At 41.6% G+C, this 26,646-nt stretch overlaps 4 protein-coding genes across 4 annotated transcripts; 3 read left to right on the top strand and 1 right to left on the bottom strand.

The window, feature by feature from the left end:
* Positions 1–2,523: 2,523 nt before the first annotated feature.
* On the top strand, positions 2,524–7,154 carry mfsd4ab (major facilitator superfamily domain containing 4Ab; the record flags this gene model as incomplete). Its single annotated transcript, XM_083642098.1, has 10 exons — positions 2,524–2,753; positions 2,931–3,129; positions 3,394–3,639; positions 4,222–4,381; positions 4,742–4,857; positions 5,405–5,578; positions 5,730–5,877; positions 5,971–6,041; positions 6,154–6,274; positions 7,063–7,154. 10 exons carry the CDS (start codon positions 2,524–2,526, stop codon positions 7,152–7,154), a joined length of 1,557 nt encoding a protein of 518 aa, XP_083498224.1.
* An 855-nt stretch (positions 7,155–8,009) lies between these two features.
* On the bottom strand, positions 8,010–11,202 carry LOC310780660 (acidic mammalian chitinase-like; the record flags this gene model as incomplete). Its single annotated transcript, XM_083641177.1, has 11 exons — positions 8,010–8,314; positions 8,421–8,562; positions 8,816–8,935; positions 9,150–9,335; positions 9,491–9,614; positions 9,786–9,910; positions 10,192–10,357; positions 10,450–10,506; positions 10,626–10,827; positions 11,003–11,032; positions 11,178–11,202. The coding sequence occupies 11 exons, from the start codon at positions 11,200–11,202 to the stop codon at positions 8,010–8,012; spliced, it is 1,482 nt and encodes a 493-aa protein (XP_083497303.1).
* Positions 11,203–15,412: 4,210 nt separating this feature from the next.
* Positions 15,413–17,782, top strand: LOC310781465 (CMRF35-like molecule 7). Its single transcript, XM_083642104.1, has 4 exons — positions 15,413–15,502; positions 15,606–15,971; positions 17,451–17,547; positions 17,646–17,782. The coding sequence occupies exons 1-4, from the start codon at positions 15,463–15,465 to the stop codon at positions 17,764–17,766; spliced, it is 624 nt and encodes a 207-aa protein (XP_083498230.1). The 5' UTR covers positions 15,413–15,462; the 3' UTR covers positions 17,767–17,782.
* Positions 17,783–19,682: 1,900 nt separating this feature from the next.
* LOC310781462 (cell division control protein 42 homolog) lies at positions 19,683–25,776 on the top strand. Its single transcript, XM_083642101.1, has 6 exons — positions 19,683–19,749; positions 20,252–20,386; positions 20,512–20,584; positions 20,701–20,810; positions 22,906–23,103; positions 23,992–25,776. Exons 2-6 carry the CDS (start codon positions 20,282–20,284, stop codon positions 24,079–24,081), a joined length of 576 nt encoding a protein of 191 aa, XP_083498227.1. The 5' UTR covers positions 19,683–19,749; positions 20,252–20,281; the 3' UTR covers positions 24,082–25,776.
* Positions 25,777–26,646: the final 870 nt, after the last annotated feature.

The raw sequence follows: 26,646 nt of genomic DNA, 5'->3' as shown, positions 1-26,646 counted from the left end.
TAGATACCTGCAAGTCAGAAATGATGTTCGATCCAAGATTCATACCTTTTTGGGACGTTTTGCTGAACCCTCCTCACTCCAAGCACCTCATTTCTAGATTTGTATGTCTGTTTTTGACAGCTGCACCATAGCCTCTACTGAGAGGATTAGAGAAGCATGGCAGGGGGGATTTGGTATTGATTTATCTGACATTATATGGGAAAGGAGTCTGTCTGTGGTACAACTCTGCCGTTAATAGCAGACACCAGCTGATCCAATTTAAAGTCGCTCACCGTCTTCTCTACTCCAAGCATAAATTACACAGGATCTTTCCTTCTGTCTCACCACTGTGTGACAGGTGTCAGGTGTCAGAGAGAACACTATCTCATGCCTTCTGGTTCTGCCCTTGGCCTTGACTAACGGGATTCTGGGCCAAAATATTGGTATTTGTATATTGGTACTCTAAGGCCTACAAAATAACCCTGCAGCCGGAGGCAGAGCTCGCTATCTTCGGTTGCTCTGAGTCCTCTCTGAACTTTCCTACAGCTGTGCAACAGTCTCTGACACAGGGGACAACTGTCACCAAAAGACTAATTCTGAAGGAATGGAAGTCCTCCACTTCATCTTCAGGTGTGGCTGATGGACATGATCCCTGTTATACAGATGGAAAGACTCGGGTTCCTGAGAGCCAACTCACTTAGAAGATTCTCGACTATCTGGGACCTGTTTTTGGCCTACTTTGACAAGGTTAAGAATGACAAGTGACTGGTGTTAAGGGTGACGGGTGACTCGCCCAGCTGATTTCTCGTGGACCCCTTGCGTGGGATCCCATGCACAATATCTTTTGTAAGCATAGAAAAACATTTGTTTTTTGTTTGTTTGTTTCTTTCTTTTCCTGTGTCTGAGTTTGTTCGTTTGTCCTGTACGTATATTGTTCTAAAAAATTTAAAGTAAAATATTGGGGGTGAGGAATTAACTGAGATTTCAGTTATTTTTCTGTTAACAAGACAACCCATACATGCAGTTGAGAGATGTTAAAATTCGCTAGATGCGCACCCAATTGTACTTGGCCAATTTCCCCCTACTGCCCCGGTCGCTGCTCCACCCTCTGCCGATCTGAGGAGAGCCGTAGACTAGCACCATGCTTCCTCCGATACATGCGCAGTTGCCAGTCGCTTCTTTTCACCCGACAGCGGGGAGCTTCACCAGCAGGACGTAGCATGTGGGAGGAGCACTATTCTCACCAATTCCCTTCCGCCCTGACCAGGCGCCCCCACTGACCAGAGGAGGCGCTAGTGCAGTGACTAGGACACATACACTCGATCCAACTTCCCACCCGCAGACACAGCCAATCGTGCCTGTATGAACGCCCGACCAAGCCGGAGGTAACACGAGGCGCGAACCTGCGACCCTCATGTTGGTAGGCAGGGAATCTACCGCTACACGACCCGGACACCACATTTTTTCTTCTTTACTGTTGTTACAACTTACCCTGGTAGGTTGTAACAATGGCACTCCTTGTATTTGACATCAATTCATGAAGTCTGTGATATTATGATAGAGGTTAAAGTGATTGCTATTCAGATAAATGCATTTATTATTTTATTTATTATGCAGATAAATGTGAGCAGTGTCAAAATTTGAGAGATCTAACAGTACAGTATATAAGGAGGAAGACATGCGTTACAAGCAATCATCCCATGCAGTCTCCCATAATGGAGCCAATATGACGTAGGAGCTGAAAATGTTTGGAGGCTATGTTGGCTACAGTGACAAAAAAAATATGTAGGCTAATAAATATTAATTAGAAAACCTGACTTTCTGGTCCAAATCCGGCATCCGGTCGCCAAGGTTTTGTAGAATAAAAAAAATAGTCTTCCCAGTACATTATTTTCCTGTGAGCCTTGGTACCAGAAAGATCAGTAGACCTATCTATGAATTTATCGTATGAAGAATTAACTAGCTGATTGCTCCTTGGTGTGGGCTAAACGCTGAATTGGCTTGTTATGCCTTTTAGCATTCTTCATCCTGAAGAGAAAATACAATGTTTTCTTTTTTGTTCTATAGGTTATGGACATGTATGGCACATATGGCAATTTTGGAGTACAAGCTTCTTCCACGAGCCCGACAGGACTATCCAGGTGTGTCAAAAACCACAACTTTATCATTTCCTGTATGATGCATTTTCCATTGACACAAATGTAGCCTTTCAACAGAGATTCCTTTTCACGGCAAATCATTGACACAATTCAAAAAGGCATATTATTGTTAGAGAGGTGTCCACTTCACCTATTAACTCAAGGGGACATCCTTTTCAGTGAAGCAACCCAAAGAGGAGGGAGCTAACCCTGAAATGCTTTAAAAGAAATCAAGAATGGAAAGCATTATACGATAACTGGCGTCTACCGAAGCAAATATTGACCGAGTCCCTGCCATCAAATACTTCATCTTTATAGTGAAAGCCTTGGCAGTCTTCTTCGCTTCTATTTATTCTTGGCTGTGCTGAGGAGATACACATTACTCTCTTTAAAAGTACTGGCCAGGATGTTTGTAGATGAGCGGATTTTAACTCTGTTCAAAAGGAATGCCCATCACACCTTGACCTACTGGAGTGTCTTCTTCAGTTTTGGACTCTGCATTGCTTTCCTCGGACCGACGATATTGGACTTGCAATGTCAAACCAACTCGACGCTGAGTCAGATCACATGGGTCTTCTTTGCCCAGCAGTTCTGCTTGCTGATCGGCAGCTCTATCGGCGGCGTCTTCAAGAAGACGTGAGTTAAGCTGTTCGTGAACTCTTCCTCAGATTGGACGAGCAATTCTCAATGTTAGATGAGTGCAGTTTAGTTTGCGTTTGTGTACTACTAAGTACGCAAAAGCTGCAATGTTCAGACCAGGAACCGTTGATCTTCATTAACACTATTTTTCTTTTCTGTTTCCCCCCCCTAAAGGTTGTTCAGTGCTCTGTCTGCCTTATTTGTCTCCGCTCTCGTCATCTCTGTAATATTTGCCATTATCCCCCTCTGCAATAATGTCATGTTGCTGGCCATCGCCATGGCCGTGTCGGGTTTCGCCATGGGCATCATTGACACCATCGCTAACATCCAACTGGTGACCATCTACCAGAAGGACTCCGCTGTCTTCCTGCAGGTGACAAAACCTGGACTAAAGCGCCAGCACTGTATAGAAGCATTCACGTTCAATGAATAGATAGGTAGTAGCAGACCGTATTTAAAAAATGCAAGTAATGTGTCCATTTATTTATTTCGCAAGATAGATAAAGCACACGTCTATTTAGAATTTTTGACACTATGTTTCAATATTTGTCCAGTTAGAAGTCGATTAGACAGATTTTTTTTTTAAACTAAAATAAATAGTTAAGCAACGAGTCTGTCCTTTTCCTGTACTCCGCAGGCACTCCATTTCTTCATTGGGTTCGGAGCCCTGGTGAGCCCGCTGATTGCAGATCCGTTCCTCTCGGAGACGGGCTGCGGGAACCACACGGGGAACGAGACTGAGATCATGCATCATTTCAGGAACATGCTGAGAAACAGCCCCATAGCAGAGCACAACATCACTCACAGCCACCTGCCCCACCAAGCAGGGGAGGACGAGGAGTCCATTGTGCACTACGCTTTCTGGATCATGGCGCTTATCAATGTAAGACACCCATTAGACTTAAAGGGATAGTTCACCTTTTTTAAAGCCTAGCCCTATTTGCGACGTACCAATGATGATGTCGATTGGTACAGTTCTTTCTCAGCACAATCCATGATCCATGTTCCTCGTAATATCTCTGGAAAGTTGGGGAAAGACAAATGCAAAGTCAATGGGGTCAGGCTCCTGTATGTACAAGCTGACTGAAATGTACTTTTTTAGTGGCCTCAGTCAGTTTGTACATACAGGAGCGTGACCCCGTTGACCTTGCATTTGTCCCCCCCCCCCATTTTCCAGAGGAACAGCTTAGATTGTGCTGAGAAATAACTCTACCAATCAACATCATCATTGGTAACGAGCAAATAGGGCTAGGCTTTAAAAAATGTGAACTATCCCTTTAATTTTTCATGGCTCCTTGATTTACTGTGTCGCACTCGTACCAATCTTATACCAGATTTGAGTCGGTCTCCCCAGAGTTGATCTCCAGTGAAAAATAGTCTAAACACATCTTTTTCATTGGTTTCGAGATTGAACTTTGATGAGGTGAAATTGATCTGATTCTCATTTGTGCGTCATCGTCCCCAGCTGCCTGTGCCCATCGCAGTCCTGTTCCTGATGTACCGGGAGAAGCTGATCCCATGCTGTCCCGGCACCCCTCGTCTTCTGGACAAAGATGAACTGGCCATGGAAAACCAGCAGGGGGCAGAGGGTCCGGACACGGAGCAGCAAGAGCACGAGGTTGGAGGTAGAGAACTAATAACAGACTAAAATGTGCCTTTTTCCCTTCCCACCCAATTCACCCATTTTGTGTCTAAAAGGCAGGAGGTAACACAGGTGCAAGAAAATCGTTAATGAGGGTTTCCAACTTCCAATCCATTTGGTGATCCGGGGCCCTCGTTAATGTTTTGCTTGCACCTGTGTTACTTCCTGCCTTTTAGACACAAAAAATGGGTGAATTGGGTGGTAAGTGAAAAAGGCTAATACCCAAGAGCCCAAGAGGAAAAGTTTTGAAACAGAACTTTTTAAGATTCTTAATGCATTGTTTCCCTGGGTTTTCAATCTGTTTAGCAAAGAGTAAAAAATGAGAATGCTTGCTCTGTCACAGGTCATGGGAATATCTTTAGCTGCTGTCAGAATGATAACCTGCGCGGGCTGCCAGTATCCTTCTTCATGATTCATATCCTCGGTGGGATGGTGCTCTTCATGACCGATGGCATTGTCGTGAGTGAAGGATACATTATATGAATGATGTACTTAGGAATATTGTTTATATACATATATATTTATATATATATATATATATATACATATATATATATATATATATATATATATATATATATATATATATATATAGATGGATGGATGGATGGATGGATGATTGATTGATTGATTGATTGATTGATTGATTGATTGATTGATTGATTGATTGATTGATTGATTGATTGATTGATTGATTGATTGATTGATTGATTTTTATTTGACAGTTGTTAAAATACAAATAGATCAAGGCCTCACTGGCCACACCATCAGTATCACATTGTCAGAGGAATTAAACACAATAAAGTCCAGGACTTATTTCCATTGTGGTCCCCATAGATAGATAGATAGATAGATAGATCAATCTATCTATCTATCTATCTATCTATCTATCTATCTATCTATCTATCTATCTATCTATCTATCTAGTATGTTTTTTTTTTGTTTTTTTTTACATAAAAAACACAGGGAAGAGAACATACCTAAGGACCCACATGTGTGTTTTCAGGGAGCCTATGCAGGCTTTGTGTACACCTATGCCGTGGCACCGCCTATGTCCCTGACCCATAAGACAGCAGGATACCTGGCCAGTATCTTCTGGGCAGCCATCACTGTTGGACGCCTGGTGTCCATTCCTCTCTCATACCGCTTCCAGCCTGTGAGGCTGCTCATGTTCAACCTGGTAATGCCAATAACAACCTTTCACATTACAATGAGACATAGTCATCACTAAATTCCTGTGTTCCTGACTACCGGTATATTCTCTCACTCTCTGTCTGTCTGTCTGTCTGTCTGTCTGTCTCTCTGTCTGTCTGTCCCCTTTGTCCTTACAGGCAGGTGTCATTGTCACAGTGTTGATGCTACTTATCTTCTATACGGACAGTATCTTTCTGTTTGTTGGGACCTGTTTATGTGGGCTGTTCCTCAGCAGCATTTTTCCCTGTATGCTTGCCTACACCGAAGACATCCTTGACTACCAAGGTACAATGAAGAAGCTGTAGCACAGTAACGATAGCACATCAATGGAGTTAACGTAAGAACATTAGAATATGAAGCATCTCTTTCTCTCTGCAGGATGTGCCACCTCAGTGCTGGTAACAAGTGCGGGAATGGGAGAGATGGTTATGCAGGTTCTGGTTGGCTCGGTAAGACATGAGCTTGGGAGATCAGGGAGAGGATGTTGGAAAAAATGAACTAAAACCCAGGCGAGATGTAGACTGAAGTCCTTAAAGTTTAATGTTGTTGTCTCGTGCCCAGATTATCCAGAGTGAAGGCAGCTACAGCTTCCTGCTGTGTGGAATGATCGTCGGCTGCTGCGGTTTTATCCTCTTCTTTGGTCTCTTACTGTTCCACCGGATGCACAGAAACTACCTCACAGGTATGCTAAACTACCTCACAGGTATGCTATTAACCAGCACAGAAACTACCTCACAGGTATGCTATTAACCAGCACAGAAACTACCTCACAGGTATGCTATTAACCAGCACAGAACCTACCTCACAGGTATGCTATTAACCAGCACAGAAACTACCTCACAGGTATGCTATTAACCAGCACAGAAACTACCTCACAGGTATGCTATTAACCAGCACAGAAACTACCTCACAGGTATGCTATTAACCAGCACAGAAACTACCTCACAGGTATGCTATTAACCAGCACAGAACCTACCTCACAGGTATGCTATTAACCAGCACATAAACTACCTCACAGGTATGCTATTAACCAGCACAGAAACTACCTCACAGGTATGCTATTAACCAGCACATAAACTACCTCACAGGTATGCTATTAACCAGCACAGAAACTACCTCACAGGTGTGCTATTAACCAGCACAGAAACTACCTCACAGGTATGCTATTAACCAGCACAGAAACTACCTAACTGTTATGCTATTAACGAGCACAGAAACTACCTCACAGGTATGCTATTAACCAGCACAGAAGCTACCTCACAGGTATGCTATTAACCAGCACAGAAGCTAGCACAGAACCTACCTCACAGGTATGCTATTAACCAGCACAGAAACTACCTCACAGGTGTGCTATTAACCAGCACAGAAACGACCTCACAGGTAGTTATGGTGAAAGTTTACTGGCATTAATTTCAAATTTTTCTCCATCCTCCCCCACCCCACCACCTCTCCCCCCTTTCATCCCAACAGGAACGACGAAAAAGTCCGCCATGGTGGAGGAGCCAGCAGCAGAACCCAATGGTTCTGCCAAAACAGAACAGAAAGAGGGGGAGAGCAGCTGAGGAAGGCAGCAGCTGGGTGTCACCTACCCAGTGTCGTTCTTTACCAGCTAGCGGAGAAGATGGAATTGTTTGGAAAAGTATTACAAAAATATATCATCACATCGACCACTATTCATCTTGCCTACAAATGTGCAACGTACCAAATCATAACATAGTCAATACTCATGATACTCTGTTCTGTTACTGTTAGATATCATAGTTCAAACTTTCAGATTACTTGTCTTTTTTGTAAATCGAGGACAATGTTCATCCAATATGCTATTGCCTCAGTGTTCTAAATGAACAATACATAGATTTGTAAAATATAATTCTGATTATGTCAACAGTTTGCTACTGGGACATTATACTCATGCTGTATGAAGTTTTATTTTGGGCTTCAGGTTCATCAGATGCACAGTAGAGTGATTTGATCATCTGTGTTAACTGTACTGTACTGTGTGTTTTCTCATGTTTGAGCTGTTCTTATTGCTTGAATTTCTTTGTGGATTAATGAATGAAAGTATACACACTGGATTATTATATGTGTATTATTAAGACAGTGAAAACATTGTATTGATGCAATGGACATAGTTTGAATATTTTTGATAGATACCGTAAAGAGTTTTGTTCCCACACATTTATAATTGGCAACTCAGTCAAGAAAATACAACACATCTTCAACTATTCAAATGTTTATTTGATTGCTTTTCTAAATTAACTACTCAAGAAGCCAGCCTCAAATGTAACACTGTTTCCCATCCGATTTGGTAGGAAGGACTTTGCACTCAGAATAGCATTAGCATGTCTCAGAGACAGTTGACAAATCTAAAACAGAAGCATTTTAAGCAGTTAACTAGTCAATCTGTAACTTCGGCTTTAGGTCCAGTTGCAGCAATTGCAGGCGGTGTCAAAGACCAGACCAGCGGAACAGTGCTGGAAGTAGGTCTTGCCTTGGCTGCATTGGTAGAACTGGTTCTTGTTCGTTGGGTCTGGGTACATGCCGGCGGCCTTTCCGACGCAGAAGGAGCTGTTCATGCCGCTGGTACCAGAGCCACCACCGGAGGAACCACCACCGCTGGAGCCTCCACCAGAGGAGCCACCGTGGGTTGTGGGTTGAGGCCAACCAGTAGTGGTCAGCTGGCTCACGACTGGAGGAAGGGGAGTGGCAGGAGGGGCACAAGCTGAAAAAGACCAACAAAAATTACATGAACAGATTAATTGAACGTTTAATGAGCTCTCTTCTGAAAACGTCATAATATGCACTGTTGAGCAGGGTAATACTCTTACATGTTGATCCCAGGCCCAGGCCTTTCTTGAGAACATTGATAAGTGGGTATTTTCCCTGGTTACAGAAAGTGCCCATATAATCGTCCATGTCGATGGTCCACACCAAGGCTCCTCCAAACTGGTTCTTCACCACCCAGTCAGCCTGCAGACAGCCAAAAGGAGGCATATCAGTTGTCATAGACCAAGCGTTGAACAAGACATTTCAACCGAGGCCAGAAACATTGTAACATTTATTGGTAGACTTTGATACAGTGCTCAGCAATACATACATACATACATACAGAGCAAGGGACATGAAATACAAACGTTTACATGCATTTGCCAGATCAGATGAGTTGCTGTGGGGCCATGGTACTCTCTCACTAATGACAGTATTCTGTGCATGGCGTCCTTACCTTGATCTGGAAGCTCTTCATGTTGTCATAACCGACCCACTGGTTTCCTTTGTAGGCATATGGCACGTCCTGGACTGCGTTCCAAACATAAGTGGCTCCCTCTTTCAAAAATCCACAGATCTGTGATTTAACAAAACACTGTATTAACAACAGCCAACAACAAACCCGTTCATTTCCTCATCCAGAGTCGTCATCGTCGTATGATGAGCCCAACCATTTGGCAAGCGACTTGTAGATGCGTTTCTCAAACACAACAGAAGAAAATGAATCAACACCAAATACACATAACTGATCCAGTCTGTATTGCTCTATCACAGAGATATGAATGCCGTACCTCAAAGTAAGCCAGTTCTCCAGCCTCCTGTGTGTACTTTCCTGCAGTTCCAGCAGCAGAGATGGGGGCTCCAATACCGTTCTGGGCAGGGTTCTTAAGGGTGAAGGTGTTGCCATAGGTAGGGAAGCCAACGATGAGCTTCTCAGCGGGGGCTCCCAGGCTCTTCCAGTAGCTCATGGCGTAGTCCTGGAACAAAGTATATTGCCTTTGCAATTACACGTGTAGGCTATTTAACTATACAGATTTTTGGAGGATGCCAGATGTATTACCGGTACTTTCACAGAGCCAATTCTGGCAATTAACATTGTGTTGAGATGTGTGGGAGATGTTCCTCTACTCACAATATTGAAATAGACGTAGCCACCGTTGTCCTCGGGGCTTTTGAAGAGGGGACTGCACTCGCCCGTGAAGGGATCCCAAGAGCCGTGGAAGTCGTATGTCATGATATTGAGCATATCCAGGGACCTGGGTGTGTGGAAAACACAAGGGAAGAGATGCCATGTGATCAATTAACAGCTTAAAGTCATTCATTTGAGGGTATAGGAATGAGGATCAGATGTGTCCCATCTCATCATCTGTCCCGTTACTGTATGCATGTTGTTAGTGGCATCATGCAATGTGGCTTCCAATGCTTACTGGGACAGTTTGGGGACATCGTAAGCTGCATCAATGTTGGACTTTCCAGCTCCCAAAGCAGCAGACATCAGAAGACGAGCCTTGTTGCTCTTCTTGGCCTCTGTCTCAAAGGCAGCTCTCAGCTCCTGTTGAATGTGAACGCATACAAGAGATTTCACCATTGACTCAACAACAAAGAGTTGTAATTATCGTCAGTTTCGGTTCTGCTTTTATCCGTTTAATATGTATTCACATCACTGGTGCCCTGTGGTTCTAGGGGAAACTTTTTTTTTTGTCTCCAGGAAACATTGCCAGCTATAATGTATTTGACCTTGGGTTTTCCTATCAGATAAGATGTGATTTAGGCATGCACTGAGGGAGAAAAACTTAACAACCAAGACAGAAGACCAGGCCTGGGCTAACACACCTCAAGGAAAGTGGCGAAGTTGGCCTTATCGTTCCAGGCTCCTCCTCTGAGGGTTGGATACTCCCAGTCAATGTCGAGCCCATCGAACTGATACTGCCTCAGGAACACGATAATTGAGTCGATGAAGGTCTGGCGGTTGGCAGCACTGCTGACCATTGCTGAGAAACTAATTTGGGAACACAAAGTTATTATTGGAAATACAAAATCCCCATCGCTTTAGAGAGTGCTGAGTCTGCAGATCGATGTAGATCATCTCACCCTGCAGAGCCAAAGTTCCATCCACCAACGGACAGGAGAGTCTTCAGGTCGCCATTCCTGCCGAAGGATCAGACATTTTAGACACTTTTTCTTTTTACTAGAGAGAATTGATAGAGAATAACATCGATCCCCCCCCCCCATATACTCAAGCAGTAACTGTATTCTTATGTTCTCACTTGTTCTTCAGCTCGTTGAACTGGCCGTAGAGCTCCACATCGTTCCACTCGTAGGTGGTCAGCTTGTTGTTCTTCATGGTAGCAAAGGCATAGATCAGATGGTTGCACAGGCATGGGTCGATGTTATTGGGAAAGTAGATGGTTGGGGGTGGTCTGTACTGAGCCCAGTTTGTGAAGTAACATGACAGAATGATGGATGAGCCTAAAAATGGACATTTAAAGAAATCAGAATGCATTCAACTGGTAATGTAAGGACCAAACATGATGGAATGCTATACATTTCTGACTATTAAGAAGAAGAAGAAGAAGAAGTATCCCAAAGTGTTGTTTTTATCTCTCCTTATATTCACAGATATTGTGTGTGTGAGTTTGCTTACCAAGCTGCGCCTGCAGCAGCAGGGCCAGAGCTGTAAGAAAATAAAAGCCACATGGTTATCTCCCCCCAAAGGCAAATCAAGAGAAGAAGAATGGTCGTACATGTCCAACTCTTGGAGAAGTGATCATCTACATTATTTGAAGAAGACTTTTCAACGTGCAGTGCAGTTGGCTTACCCGTCACAAACAGTACTTTGCCCATGGTTGCTTCGTACCAAGACAACATCTGACAGGGGTGCACTCCCTTTTATACGCACTCATTTGCTCAAACTTTACCAATATGGGACATTTGCCAAAAAGGGGGTTATTTGCAAAAGATTGTTTCACAAAAGATTATAAAATGTGCTAACATAAGGAACAAGATTACCTATCACGCTTTCTTGCATATTCTCCACAGGCACGCAGTTTTAACGTTCTCCTTGTCTGAAGGACAAATTCATGAATAGTCAATCAAAGCAAACACAGTACAAACACAAATTCTGCTGCAAATAGGCAATTAAAACACATGTATGTTTATACCATAAATGTTTGTTTGGGATTTGGCTACAATCATTTCTGACTAGATATGTCTGACTGACATGCCATATAAATATACTTTTTGCTGTTTGTGCCAAATAGTAATGAATATTGTTATCTAAGAACTCACATAATATGCTTTAATTATTTAGATTGTGGTCATAAATTGGCAACGCTATATGCATACAGATAGAAACAAGATGACTAATGTGACTAAAATGCATTCATCTACGATTTTGTAGCAAAGATGCCAGATATGTCATGCAGTAAATATACTTTTGCTGTCCCTGCTGAATGATGAGCTAAAATGATCTAACAGCTCCCATAAACAAGCAGCAAAATTGCCTTTGAAAAGTATTTAGATTGTTGATATCATATGATATGTGATGATAAATATGTTCGACAAGTCTATGCATGATAAAGAGAGGGTTGTGTGTGATCCATCATGAAGAGGGATTTGAGTTAGCATAGAAAACATTCACAGGGTCAGAGCAGTGGAGAAGTTATCTAATCATTTTTGCTCCCATTTAAAATGTAGCCTACCTTATCTAAATACATTTATGTAATATTTAATCAAAGATACGCTGGTGTCAGCGGAAAATATTGTTCTTGGCTGAGCTGAGGGGCTGAAAGCAGAAGTGCTTACTGTTCTATATCAACCCTGCCTACTTTTTCGTGGTGTGTCTCTGCAGAGAAGTCAAGAAAATGTCAAGGGCTCTGGAAAAGGAATGCCTCTGTTAATTCACTATGTTGCTCTGGTTAGCGGTGAAAACGGACCCAAATGAAGAATTCACCCAGGATATGCTTATGACATTCTTCTTAGGGTCAATTAGCAATTGTGAATTATTTCTCCAAACTGCAAATAAGGGAACTAATACTACTTCTTCTTCTTCTTCTTCTTTCGGCTATTCCCGTCAGGGGTCGCCAAGGGAACCAATACTACAATCTGTGATATCATTACAGTAGATGTACATTCTGGAACTGGAAAAAGTTCAAATGAAAATAATTCCAGCATTGTGGCCTCATACAATGTTAGTGTGTGAATATTCACAAACCAAAACGTGCTTCCTTCTCTATGGTGTTATTTGTTCTGCACAAGAAAGCCATCCCCAGCAAATCATCTGGATTCCGACACAGTCTTTCCATCTTTTGCAGTTGATTCTCGGTGGAGCTGTAGATCAGTGTAATGTCACATATCAGGAGAATAAGCTTGTCTCTCTTGTTTTTGGATACAACTGACAAAACCAAAGCTCACTAATAAAGGTGAGATTATCCAATGCATCATAAATATTAGGGCTGTGCCGATTCACTTATCTCCCGATTCGATACTATCACGATACTTTGGTGCCGATTCGATATATATTGCGATTCACGATTATTGCGATTCTACGATTATTGCGATTCGATATTACGATTTATTGCGATTTTTGTTTATTTTTTTCTTTTATTTTTTCAGTTTGTTTGCTTTTTTACACTAGATTAGAACATGGGAAAAGTTGAATCATACACTAGAGACTGTATATTATATATCATGAGTAGGGCTGGGCGATATAGTTAAAAACAGGGGCGGACTGGGATCATAATTCAGGCTGGGCATTAGATACCAAGCAGGCCAGGCCGATATGGGCCAACGCGCGTGAAATTTGGGCCGTTTGAAGCCAGATTTGGGTCCAATTTTACAATGAGATGCACCCACTTTAACCCTGAAGTGTAATTATTACTTCAGACTAACTAATAAAGTAATAAAACCACTAGTAAACCAGTAGGCGGCGCCTGGCCTGCTGTTCAGTGAGTGGCCTGACTGCAAGCAGCCAAAAAAAAAAAAAAAAAAAATTTTTTTTTTTTTTTTTTTTTTAATTTGCGATTATCGATTCTGGAATAAAAGATCGATCCAAAAAATCGTGACATTAAAAATCGCGATACTTAGGTGAATCGATTTTTTCCCCCACCCCTAATAAATATCTGTCAAAAGGTTTTAAATTATCATTTTCATACACAACCCCCCCCCCCCCCCCCCCCCCCCCCCAAAAAAAAACAGACAGCTGGTGTAACCTTGAGGGTGGTTCCCCACCGCCATGGCATGTGTCACCAACATAGTTCTGTTTTGTCCTCCATGGGGTGACCGTTAGTCACTGTAAGAGTCAAACTTTAAATACTTTAAATTCAAGTTTCCGCCTGGACTGTGAAACTTCATTTACCAGTGCTATTGCAATCAAATTGTGAATTATTATAAATTGAACACATTTTGATAGGATTCCATGTCTTCAATGATGGTGCGTGCAGTTCAGTGTGACCTTGTGTTGCTTTGTCAGCATTCAGTCAAACTCAAACAAAGATAATATACTTTACTGTAATCGCTGCTCTCTACAATGAAACGTTCCTTCAGATAAAGTCACTCAGGCCTATGTATTGCCATTTGTTATCTATATGATTTTCTATGGTTACTATTAGCTTCATGTTACTTTTTTCTGCTACTGTACATAGTTTTACCAACATTAGCAACAACAACAGCAAATTGCTGAATAAAACTTAAATCCCAATTTATGATTGTGGGCAGTATTTTCTCTCACTTTTATTGTTTGTAGTTTTGTGTAATGTACATTCAATTTGAACCAGAACAAATAATATATCCTTTTGTATTCTTCATGTAACGACCGTGATGCCAAAGTAGCATCAAAAACACAACATGAACTGTGACATAGACCTAATGCTACTGAGACTGAAGCCAACTCAAGTCTTTAAGACCAGACTGTTGCCAGGTCAACAGTCAATTAAAAAAAGGCAGTCCATGGAAAGAAATCTGAAAGTCTAATCTTTCTTTATAATAATGCTGACAACAGTGACACCGCGCAAATTGTTAAGTAGTACAAAATGGCAAAAGGATAACGATTAAAATTGAAGAAGCATGAGAAAAAGTTTTGACAAATGACATGTTAATAGGGCAAAAGATAATTGTTTATACCGCGGCAAATAATGTTTGCAAACTATGAATTAATGAGTTAAATACAGTGATGATAATGTTACGAATGGATACACCATTACTGAATTTGTTGCTTTACTTCAGGGACCTCTGGAGCAATGTCTGGGCAGGAGAAACCTCAGTAAAACATACTGAATGTGCAGGTTTTCTCAAGGCTGCTGCTCAACAACAGGAATAAAATGCACGATTGGTGAAAAAGGAAGGCAAACTCTGCTACCTCCCTGGTTCAAAATGATCTGCTTTTCTCTTCATCCGGACACAAATCCACCTAGCTGTTTAGAAACAAGACGATTCAAGCTGGCTCGAGCAAGTTTTAAGCTGATTTGCAGCATATCTAGAGTGCAGTATTAAACCTCCAGGGATCTCTGACTGTCAGCTCTTTGGTGCCACCTGCTGTATGTGAGCTAAACAAAATGCTTACACTGATGGAAAAGATACACACAGTGTGAGAGAGATGTTACAGTAGACCAGGGGTGTCCAAACTTTTTTGAATGGGGGCCAGATTAGATCATGTGAAAATACCGGGGGGCCAGCTGTTTGGATCTTGTTTACCATCTGAAAACATTAGTTCTGCCTGTGCTGTTCCTACTTGGTGCTTGTCTACAAACTGTATGATAGTGCTGTCATCGTTAGGTGAATGGAAAAAAATGCAAATTGAACTTGCTTGATTAACCAATACTGTGTGGAGGGCCACATATAGTATATTTTGAGAGACAAGCCGAGGGCCGCTTAAAATCTGTCCACGGGCCGCAATTGGCCCCCGGGCCGGACTTTGGACGTGCCTGCACTAGACTATGAGCAATCATCTTCAGATTGCATTCATATGAATTTCATACCACAGACATACACAGTCATCATACTCAGTTCTGTGGAAGTTCTGTGGAAGTGACATTGCTCAACATGGCCATGGGGAAGAAAAAAGAGGAAACGATATACTTCTAACTTCATTGTTCTTTCTCCAACATCATGATGATGGCCTCTGGGTTATATCCCAGTGTTCTTAATGGTAATGATTGCACTTTTAATAGCTCTGTAATGGCAGAATGACTTGGAAACAATGCTTGGTTTTATGTACTAATATCATGTGAAATGTTTTTTGCACTCTGCAGCTCCATTTCTGTGCCTCCTCTGGCTAACGAGGCATCCAGTGGACTCACTTCAGCTGTCGGCTCCAGCGGTGGTAAACGTGGAAAAGGGTGGATCCGCGACAATCGCTTGCCAGTACCACCCTTTGTACAGGGACAACACAAAGTACTGGTGTAAGGGACGGGTTTACGACTGGTGTGAGATAGTGGTGAAAACACCCAGGAACAGACCCAGTGACAGATTCTCCATCGTCGATGATAAGGACGCGGGTTTCTTCAATGTGACCGTGACTTCGTTCAGGCAAAGTGACGAGGACCAGTACTGGTGTGTCATCTCCACGCCTGGGAGGAACGTCTACACTGGTGTCAAGCTCCTGGCCTCACACTCAGGTATCATCATCATCACCTCGTCATGGGTCAGCTGGGGAGTAGTAAATTCATGCAATTATGACTCTAAACTCTCATGTTTCACAACGGGTGCTTTCAAAACCAACATTGTATTGACATGCTGATAGCTTGTTTGGTGTCAATAGTCAATATATTTTAATTTTTTCCAGTTTAATGCACACACAAAAATCACAGATGTTCATTATTTTCTTCAGAATGTTAGAGCATGAAAAGCATCTGAAACAGTATTCCGTTTTAGACCAGCATGGGACAGTAAAACTCTCCAACCAAAGAAACCGGGTGATCCACATTACCTAATTAGTTGTAGCTATTCACCCTATGCAGAAGAGACCGTCTGGCTTGAGAGACTAACAGGAAGTGTAAATACAATCGGAAGTTCCGATTGTATTTACACTTCCTGTGACTCATAAACCTGGTCTGACTTATAATGTGAGTCAAACTAGGTTTGACCAGGTGAGTCAGAGTAGTTTGAGCAGGTAAAACAGCCGGCGTTTTGAACAGGAGGTCGTGATACAATGGGTCAAGTGGGCGGGGCTGCATAAGGTGAATAGGACAAACATGGGTGCCAAGTATTTGAGCTTGGGGCCCCAGGCCATTAGGGCCCCCTGCGGGCTGACAAACTTTACTCCACAGCAGTGACCACAAACGCCTCTCCATTAAACAACCAATGGACAATGTGCAATGATATTGAAACCTCCCTAATGGGGCCCCATGTCATTCCCGTCAAATCATGCCAGTTTCACAGGAATGATTCACGGTCATTCACTTTCGCTTTCAATTCAAGAGAATGTAGGTGAATCATGTCTTTTTCGTTGGTTCTCAGGCCATTTATAAAATAATGGCGATGAATGCTGGTTGGACGGGCCCCCGGGGAATTTTTGCCTCGGGCCCCAACAGACTCTAGATTCCCCACTGCAGATAAGCAATAACTACAAACAGCAGACAAATGCAGGAAAGCTAGACAAGGCCAGGCAGAACACACTAGATAATCTGGCAGCAACTGAAGGCAAAGTGACTGGTATGTTGCTATAGAATAATTGAAGCTCGTGTAGGGAGCATGGAGTGGACTGATTGAAGCTCTCAATGGGACCTAGAAACAACACATAGACAACTCAGACAGACAGACAGACAGACAGACAGACAGACAGACAGACAGACAGACAGGCAGACAGACAGACAGACAGATTGACAGACAGACAGACAGGCAGGCAGACAGACAGACAGACAGACAGATAGATAGATAGATAGATAGATAGATAGATAGATAGATAGATAGATAGATAGATAGACAGACAGACAGACAGACAGACAGACAGACAGACAGACAAAGAGATCAGAGAGGAGTAGATGAGGCGGGTAGGTCAGGAGGTGAGGCAGGCAATGCAATGGTGGCCATGACACATATTGTCTGAAGATATCAGGCCTTGATGTTAATGCCAGGTGTGTTTTTTTTTATTACAGTAATGATGCCTACCAACACCACACCAACCACTACAGTAATGATGCCTACCAACACCACACCAACCACTACAGTGATACAGGAACAAAATGAAATAAGGTGAGTTAGTCATCATGTCAATAATATTGTAGATAGTTAAAGCTAAACCCAAATGTATTCTAATCTCAATGATTGTTTTGTGTCTTTCTTTTCACTAGTTGGTGGTGGGCAATTCTACGTTGGATCCTTTTCATTTTAATGTTGTGTTGTTTGGCAGCAACACATATTGCTGTGCGGAGGATAAAAACGGTCAACAATCAGCGCCAACCAACCAAATAACACAAACATCCACCAGTTACTCCAAAGAAGTGCAGAAAAGGAGCATTTCCTAGAAAGATGCCCTAATTCCAATTGTACAAAATCCCCCCACCAGCTCAGCCTCACCTAATCAGCCACACCTGGGGCCCTGATTGGGCCGCACCCGGGCTCAATAAAGGACGACTGATTGGGTGAAGCTCAGTGTGCTCCAGACAGCAGTGGAGGAGGCTGCTTTGTTTTTACCTTGGTGTTTGCCATGTGCAGATGCATCGTTTGAAGTAAGTTTTGTTGGTTATTTCCTTTGTGTATTGATTTCATGCTTATTTGGCTTTAAGATTGATTTGATTATTTAAAGCTCTTGTTTTCTTGCTTAATCAAATCCTTTGTTAATACCTTGTTTGTCTTATAGGCCTAAATCATCTGTCCACATGATTTTCCATCATCAATCAAGGGATTTGAACCTGAAATAAAATACCCTTGGCATTAGTTCCTCTGAGTCCTCCTCATTCCACCATGATGTCCCACTTGCTGAGGCTACACCTGTAACCTCCACCTGTACAGTTTATCACACCAATATAAGGGCTCAATTCTTGCAAAGTGTTGATAATGGACAACTAATTAATGGTACAATGTGCTTGTCTCCCTTTTATTTAAAGGAAGGTTTGCTGGACAATGTCATCATTACAGTCATACAGCTACAAACATTCAAGTGAATTACATTTTCTCAAACTCATAAACTTAAGTTGTAATTATTTTTTTTTGGTCAAAATTGTCATTTTAGCATTTTAGTCTGAAATAAATATATGAGATAAATTGATAGATTAATACATCCTACCAGACTGGTGTAAGTTAAGGATATTGTTCTTTATGGGGGGGGGGGGGGGGTAATACCCAACCATCCTTTTCTGAAAATATTCTTGATTTTTCTTTATATTGCTGGTTGTTTTCTTTGTAATGATCAGTTTACTTTTACTACCTTTCCTTTATTTGCCACAAAGTTGTAGGTGACTGTATAAAATACGTGTGTTTTAGCACTCTGAAACTTAATTTAATCAGTTATTACTATTCGGCTCAGGGGTTCCCAGACTTTTCCACGCCAAGGCCCCCCCAAATATTAGCCTTTGGCCGTGGCCCCCCTATTGCAAGAATAAAGAACCCATTGACAATACTATTGAAAATGTCAGCAATCACATCCATACAACCTCAGAATATATTCCCTTACTTGTATTAATGTAATAACATAATTACATTTATATCTCAAATCTTTTCTCATTTCTTCATATTCAATATTTCTTCATATTCAATATTTATGTTTTCCGTTAAACATTGTTCCAGATCCAGAATTCAGACCAGGGGGAAATTATAACAATGAATGTGATGACGTTTTGACTGGCAGGCAATTAGACAGTGACATGGCAAATATTATTTTTATTGGAAGAAAGGATTCAATTATATTCGTTAATACTTCACTAAATATGATTATACAATATAAGAGATATTATTACCCCCCCCCCCCCCCCCCCCCCGCTTGAAAACCACAGCACTGATAAGGAAAGGGACCAAGGAATAAACTGAGGAAGGAATTTGGGAGTGAGGAGGTTACGTCACCGCTTCCGAACTCCAGTTTGTCAAGTCAGACGCGGGTAGCCGGTATGATAACGGAAAATGCACTTTCAAAGTAAAAGCATACGTTTGCCACTGACAAAAAGCGCCTGATATCAGAATTGTCAACTCGTTGCACTCCATCAGAAGCAGGCAAAACACAGCGCAGTGGAGTGGGTCGAATGATTGAATGCCCATTCCTCGGGACTGTCGAACCGTTGACCCGTTTCCAAGCTTGTCAACACCTTTATTTGGAAAGTATGAGCGGATATATTGTTTATATCGTGCCTGACTTGACGCTGGTGGAAGTGACTTGAAGCTCAGCTCCTCTCTGAACCAAGTAGCTGTTGCCAACGCCCGGCGAAGCCGAAAGCTTTCCAGATATACAGAGAGATACTGCTGGTAGGAAATTCAAACATTTTCTAACATTCCCATCTCCAATAATTTCACACATATAGCCATACTTTCAGATAACATTATTCATTTTATGTTTCGCCTCGCTAGCAGGAAATCACTATGCTAGTTAGCAAGCTAACGTCAGCCGGGGCCGTCTGTTTGGGTTTAGCTAGCTAACGTTACGGTTGCTAGCATGATGCTAGTAGCATCATCTTGCTGACCGGGTTATTCTGTGTTAATCCAACAACGTTACATGTTTGGTATACGATCAGTGTAACGCTGATAACGCCATTGTGTGTGATCTGCTCCTTCACGAGCAAGCCAGCAACGTTGTCATTATTAGCCAACGTTACCTTCGCGTCTGCCATCCAAGACAGTGTTAAGTGATGGGGTGTGACAACAAAAACGCCCTAGCCCTTTTGAATTCTTTGCTCAGCGGCTGAGGCATAGATGCTGATGTTCATATGATGCCAAAAATATTCATGACATGTCGTCTGTCCTCTGCCAGCGATTGCAAGCAGAACCTGAAAGCACAGAGATGCAGACTATCAAGTGTGTTGTGGTCGGCGATGGAGCAGTGGGAAAAACCTGCCTATTGATTTCATACACCACCAACAAATTCCCCTCCGAATATGTACCGACAGTAAGTCGCCGGTGTTTGTCCGACCTAGATGGATTCAATCTGAACTTTTAATTGAAATCATTAAGGCAACCTTAGTCATTGAATATTGAATGTACTCTGACCTACTTTTCATTCTTTTAACACAGGTGTTTGACAACTATGCAGTAACTGTAATGATTGGAGGTGAACCATACACCTTAGGCTTATTTGATACAGCAGGTAAAAACTTTTTTCTTTTCTTTTTTCTTTCAGTCATACCATAATTGATTGAATGAAGTGGTCTAGTTTGTAGTTTGTCACATGGTAAGTTAATTTGTAGTGTCGTCTCTTTACAGGCCAGGAGGATTACGACAGGTTGCGACCATTAAGCTACCCTCAGACAGATGTTTTCTTAGTCTGTTTCTCAGTTGTTTCACCCTCCTCGTTCGAGAATGTGAAAGAAAAGGTGAGTCAATGTTAAACCTGAAAGTAGGGTAGTTAACTAACAATCAACTCGGTACTCTGTACTGTATTAGAATTACGAAGTTCTATGTTTAAGTTTATAGATTGATTGATGACAGTTGGAATCGTAACTCCGTGTTAAAAATAACACTGAACATTTGTAAATGTGTCTGTCATGTAGGAGTCCAAAAAGATGGATAAAAAAAGAACTGTAGGCCTATATAGTCTAGCTCGGTGGGTCTCAAACTTGTTTTGGCTTCAGTACCCCTTTCCCTGATTTCTGAATTTAAGTACCCCCTTAACCCGATAACTCACCTTTTGAAGATTACTGTAACATTACAAAATAAGAAATGGAGTTAAAGAGTTGCAATTAGTGTTTATTATTTATTTTGATGATTTATTCTTGCATTTCAACATTTCTCTCAAATACCCCCTGGCTGTAGTACCTCCACATACCCCAGTTTGAGAACCACTGGTCTAGCTGGACTGCTATCAAATTGCGTTGTGGTGAAGAAAAGCTGGTGGTGCTGGTACCTCAAATCTGCTGCCTGAACATAGAGACATCAAATAGTGCTGCGAATGTCAATTATTGCACCTTGTGCATTTACGTTTGTGTGACAACACCTGTCTCCAACATTTGCTCCATTTCTAGGCCAGACTGTTTCTATCAGTCTATTACAATATACCCTTCCTTTTTCTAGGCCAGACTGTTTCTATCAGTCTATTTCTAGGCCAGACTGTTTCTATCAGTCTATTTCTAGGCCAGTCTGTTCCTATCAGTCTACTACAATATTCCCCTCCTTGCTGCTTCTGCCGCATAACCTTCCTGCCGCCCACTGGGCACTGGAAGGCGTTTTTTAACAGTACATTGATCCTGGTCTTCTTATCTCAGATACTGGTCCAACTAGAACTAAAGTATAAAGCCAGGTGATGGAGGCTGTGTTTATGATGTGACAGTCATCTTTGTTTGCCAAAAATGATTGATCATCAAAAATGATTTCATATTATGACCCGCTGGGGTCATCATAATTGAATTGAATTAGCTTTATTGTCTCCCTTGGGAGAAATTCTTTTTGGGCATCAAGAGACACAGCGTTAGACATATACATATTGACATATAGACAGTGCAATCAGACGACAATTCACATTAAATTCCTACAGTGTACATATACATCAAGCATACCCAGTGGTAATATATTGCACCAGCCCTCCACAAAAAAAAAAGAGAAAATGTTGAAATGAAAAATTATTAAATATTGCACCGCTTCCCTAAAAAATAAAACATGATGAGCTGTACTAAGTTGGTCTGCGTTATCTCTTACTATTGAGTGCTTTAATGGACAGTGGGACAAAGGAAAATTTATACCTGTTCAATTTACAGTTTGGTAACCTGTACCTTCTGCCTGACGGCAGCATCTCATACTCTTTATGGAGGATGTGATTGGGGTCGCAGGTAATTTTGAGGCCCTGCTTCCTCGCCGTCTCCTCAAAGATCTCTTGGAGAGGAGATGGGGGCTGCATACCGATAATTTTACCAGCCCTCTTAATTAGGTTTTGGAGTTGTGATTTAAGTTTAACGGACAGGTTACCAAACCATGTAGTGATGCCATAGCGGATGATGGATTCAATGGCTGCCCTGTAGAACAGCAGCATGATGTTTTTTTCCACTCCATGGACCCTGAGCCTTCTCAGAAAGTGCAAGCGCTGGTTAATACGAGAACATACAAAATCAACTTGGTTGGCCCAGTTTAACTGAGAATCAAAATAAATTCCTAAATACTTATACGATGTCACCTGCTCTACTCCATCCCCATGGATCAGGATCTGACTGTGATCCCCCACAGACCTAGGGTCAAAAACAATTTCCTTCGTTTTTTTTACATTTAGAATGAGGTTCTGCTCCTCACACCACTTCACAACCTCTGCTAGCTCTATAATACATGGACGTTTAGTGACTTTTTAGTGGTTAAAAGGACCGTAGCGTGGGATAGGAACATGCTAGATGGTAAGGATTCATGGTGTAAAAGGTTTGCGCTTGTTATGAATATTTCCTGCATGTAAAATAACTCGGCATTGCCTTTGTCTTTCTTCTTCTACAGTGGGTTCCCGAAATAACTCACCACTGTCCCAAGACCCCGTTCCTGTTGGTCGGGACTCAGATCGACCTGCGAGACGACCCCTCCACGGTGGAAAAGCTCGCTAAGAACAAACAGAAGCCGATCACCCCCGAGACAGCAGAGAAGCTGGCCCGTGACCTTAAGGCAGTGAAATACGTGGAGTGTTCAGCCCTGACGCAGGTAAGACAGCCACTGCATTTAGCAACAGTTTGTGGCGGTGGTGGTGTGGGTGCGGCGAGAGTATGCCTTAAATGTCAGTGAGTTGCCTAACAAATGGAGAAATGCTTTGCTCCGTCTTTTGCTAACAAGCTAAAAAAAAAACTCCCATCTTGGCTCTAACTCTGGTGTTGTCCGCCTTTCTTTCTTTGTCTCTCTCTTCCCTCTTCCTATAGCGGGGACTGAAGAACGTATTTGACGAGGCTATCCTAGCCGCTCTAGAGCCCCCTGAAACTCAGAGAAAGAGAAAGTGCTGTCTGTTCTGATGTCTTCTTCAATCTTGCTTTGCCTCTTGATTGTCTGCTGCTTATTCACTGTAAAGAAATGTCTATTTGTCACTAAAATAACCATGATGCTCTTTTCAACTTTGCGCCCCCCTTTCCCCCCCCCTCCATCTGTTCATGTTTGTTTTCGTTTCAACTTGGCCAAAACCACGATTACCCAATGCTGCCTTGGGCTATATGACAAGGGTGCCAATCTTTCCTTTCCCTTTATCTTTTCAGCACCTAGTGACGTGTGCGAGTTTACATGTGGCTGTGCGCAAATGACTTTGCGTTTAACTTCAAATTCGGTCATTACTCAAGTCTTGATTTCTTCCGTTTTGTTTTGTTTTGTTTGTAGCCCTACAAAGCATTTATGCTAGGACTGTCTTGGACAGTATATTGAAGTTATTACTTGGCTTTTGTCTCTCAACTCACGACTCTTGTATTGTTATTTGAGTAAAGGAACATTTCGATTGCCCTGCTCCAGTTCTAGTCAACTTTAATTTGCAATCAATTCCCCGAACAAAGTTTGTCAATTTGTATTTGAAACACAGCTCTGTTTTGAATTATGACTGTTTTGTTTCCACAGAAAGGATTAAAGAATGTGTTTGATGAGGCAATACTGGCTGCCCTGGAGCCTCCTGAACCTAAGAAAAAACGTAGATGTGTCCTGCTCTAAGTTTGGGACCGGCCATGTCTCTCTCTCTCTCTCTCTCCCCACACCAGCTCCTAAGTCTAGGTTAACAGTATTGAAGAATATTGTTGTCCTTCATGAAGTATGCCTCTTGATAGACTCTGTCAACCCAGATATCTATTGGATATGTTGAACATGATTTGAAGATGTACTACTACCTAGCGATGCTGTTATGAGATTATGAGACTTTGGAAAATGGTTTTACATGATATGAACACTGGATGCGAAAAATGTAATCATTTTGCTATGAGTTGTTATCAAACTGTGGTAGACACTTGGAACCAACATGAGTTTGAGTACAGTATGTTTACAATTCATTCTGGTAGAAATATAGGCTTCTTAAACTATAACAATTTTATGTAACTATAGAAACATCTTAAAATGGTATTTTCATGGAACCACTGTTGAAATGTTTGTAGGCTCATGGACTAAGATTGGTAGCTATTATCCATTAGTAACTGATTGAGCTGGAAGAGGCACACAGCGACGGTGGATCAGAGAGACGCTCGAGTGTCGTCTTAGTATTTCCTACATGTGACGCTTCTCCTTTGCCTTTTCCAATGCCAGTCTTCATGCCATTCCTTTTTTTATTCATTTATTATTTGTACTGTATGCATCCCTGGCTCTTGCAGCTCAGTTTTGTTGACAATGTATAACTATTCTTTAATTTTCCATTATTGACTTGGTTTCTGGCAATAGAAATCTGGGGAAAGTCACAGAATTTGAAAATTGTGTTTTCCAAATCTAGAAATATTTGTGAAAATTATTATTTTCCTTACGGTTTCGGGGGAAGCCTCGAAGATTTTTTTTTCTCTCTCTCCACTTGGTCCATGTTTAACGTCGAGGAGTATGCCGTCTTTAGGCTGTGCTCCATGTTAGTTCTAGCTTGCCAAATGAAAACCTGGGAAATGTACACTTGTCAGAGGAAAAACCCATCTAAAGATGCTTACAAATAGTCGGTGGTAATGTATGGAATTTAAAAAAGTTAGCACCACAAATATTTTTGATTGATGAGCATTTTACATGTTATTATTTCAGTGGTGGAATTAAGTTATTGTACATTCACAATTTTGAGAGAGAAACGAAGCACAAAATTGTTTAAAGAATGAATTGTTTGTGATGGGCAGGGGGTTAGCCCCGGTCAGGACCATGTGTGTCCTGATCTCCAATCAACACAAGTTGAATTGGTCGAATTTTGGTGTTTTCTTTTTTTAAATACATTTTACTAATCTGCTTACAAACCCAGGAAAGTGTACCAATTTGTAAATTGAACATAACTCAGTGCTAAGCTGCTGCACCAGAAGGTCAGATGACAAATTCTGACAATACTTGCTTTATAAACCCGCTTTACACTCTGACATTCTGTAGACTTTTGAATGAGAGAGCTTGTATTATTTGCAATTGTGTCCAATATTATGGCCACACATATTTACTGGGTTTCGATCTATTACTGAGAACAACCTAACTTATTGATTGACCAATGAAAAAACATGACATGCATATTCAGAGGCTGAGGTGAAGCTGAAATCAAATTAATGTTGATAAAAAAAAGTTACTTTGTAATAGATTTGAATAAGTTATCTTAGAGTGTTTGCTTTTTATTGTTTGAATAAAAAAAATGTACTGTATCTTGCTTGTGATAAAACATCACAATAAACCAGTATTATGAATAAACCTTAATTGAAACATCTTGTGTTTTTGACTGACTTCATGGTTAGATCAATTAGATGACAATAGACCCTTTTCACGGGGGCCATTTTGTGTCAAAAAGGCAGGATAAACACAGGTGCAACCAAAACACTAATGAGGGTTTCCGACTTCCAATCATGGAAGATGGAAACCCTCATTAGTGTTTTGCTTGCACCTGTGTTTATCCTGCCTTTTCGACACAAAATGGCCCCCGCGAAAAGGGTCTATTAGCCTGGTCCAATATAACTGTCTTAATAACTTGTATCAAATGCCACAGCTGGCATGGAGAAGAGAAATAAGGGAGTGCAAATGCTCAAAACAATCACACTTATATTAGAAATGTCAGCATCACACCTTACAGTTAACAGCAGTGCAAAGGGAAAACATTCATTTTAAGACATACGTTTAAACATTAAGCACAGCAGACTCATTAACAGAAGGAATCCCTTATGATCTGAGGGGAAGTTTATCATTTTTGCAAAACCATGTGGCACTCACCCTAAACACTTAGAGTGACACACACACCCGATAAACAATCAAATCTCTTCTTCATAGACCTTAAACCAGAGACGAAACGGTCCATTTAGAGAGCCACAGCGCCTCCTCGACACTGTAGGAGGCACCTTGCCCTGCAGGTGCTTCTTGTAAAACATCTCAATTGTTACTATAAATGCAATGAGTGCAGTACTGATGTTATGGCAGACCCTAACACATATGGGCAAGTGGGCAGATGACTCAAACATCATGAATATTAAAAAGAAAATCAACAACAATGAATATATATGTATCATTTTGTGAACTTGGAAAGGTAAAGTGTGATTGTCACACAATGTGTGAAATTTGTTCTCCGCATTTGACCCA

The sequence above is a fragment of the Poromitra crassiceps genome, assembly GCF_964638095.1.
Source record: "Poromitra crassiceps genome assembly, chromosome: 8".
Taxonomy (NCBI): domain Eukaryota; kingdom Metazoa; phylum Chordata; class Actinopteri; order Beryciformes; family Melamphaidae; genus Poromitra; species Poromitra crassiceps.
Note: the sequence above shows the minus strand (reverse complement) of the source record. Positions and strands in the feature narration are given on the sequence as shown.

Bases quoted from the DNA above. Each gene is read 5' to 3' on its own strand.
- LOC310781462 (XM_083642101.1), top strand. From the start codon at position 20,282: ATGCAGACTATCAAGTGTGTTGTGGTCGGCGATGGAGCAGTGGGAAAA. The intron at 20,585-20,700 runs GTAAAAACTTTT...GTCTCTTTACAG, and splicing joins AGGCTTATTTGATACAGCAG to GCCAGGAGGATTACGACAGG. The intron at 23,104-23,991 runs GTAAGACAGCCA...TTGTTTCCACAG, and splicing joins AGTGTTCAGCCCTGACGCAG to AAAGGATTAAAGAATGTGTT.
- LOC310781465 (XM_083642104.1), top strand. From the start codon at position 15,463: ATGATGATGGCCTCTGGGTTATATCCCAGTGTTCTTAATG. The intron at 15,503-15,605 runs GTAATGATTGCA...TGCACTCTGCAG, and splicing joins ATATCCCAGTGTTCTTAATG to CTCCATTTCTGTGCCTCCTC. The intron at 17,548-17,645 runs GTGAGTTAGTCA...TCTTTTCACTAG, and splicing joins CAGGAACAAAATGAAATAAG to TTGGTGGTGGGCAATTCTAC.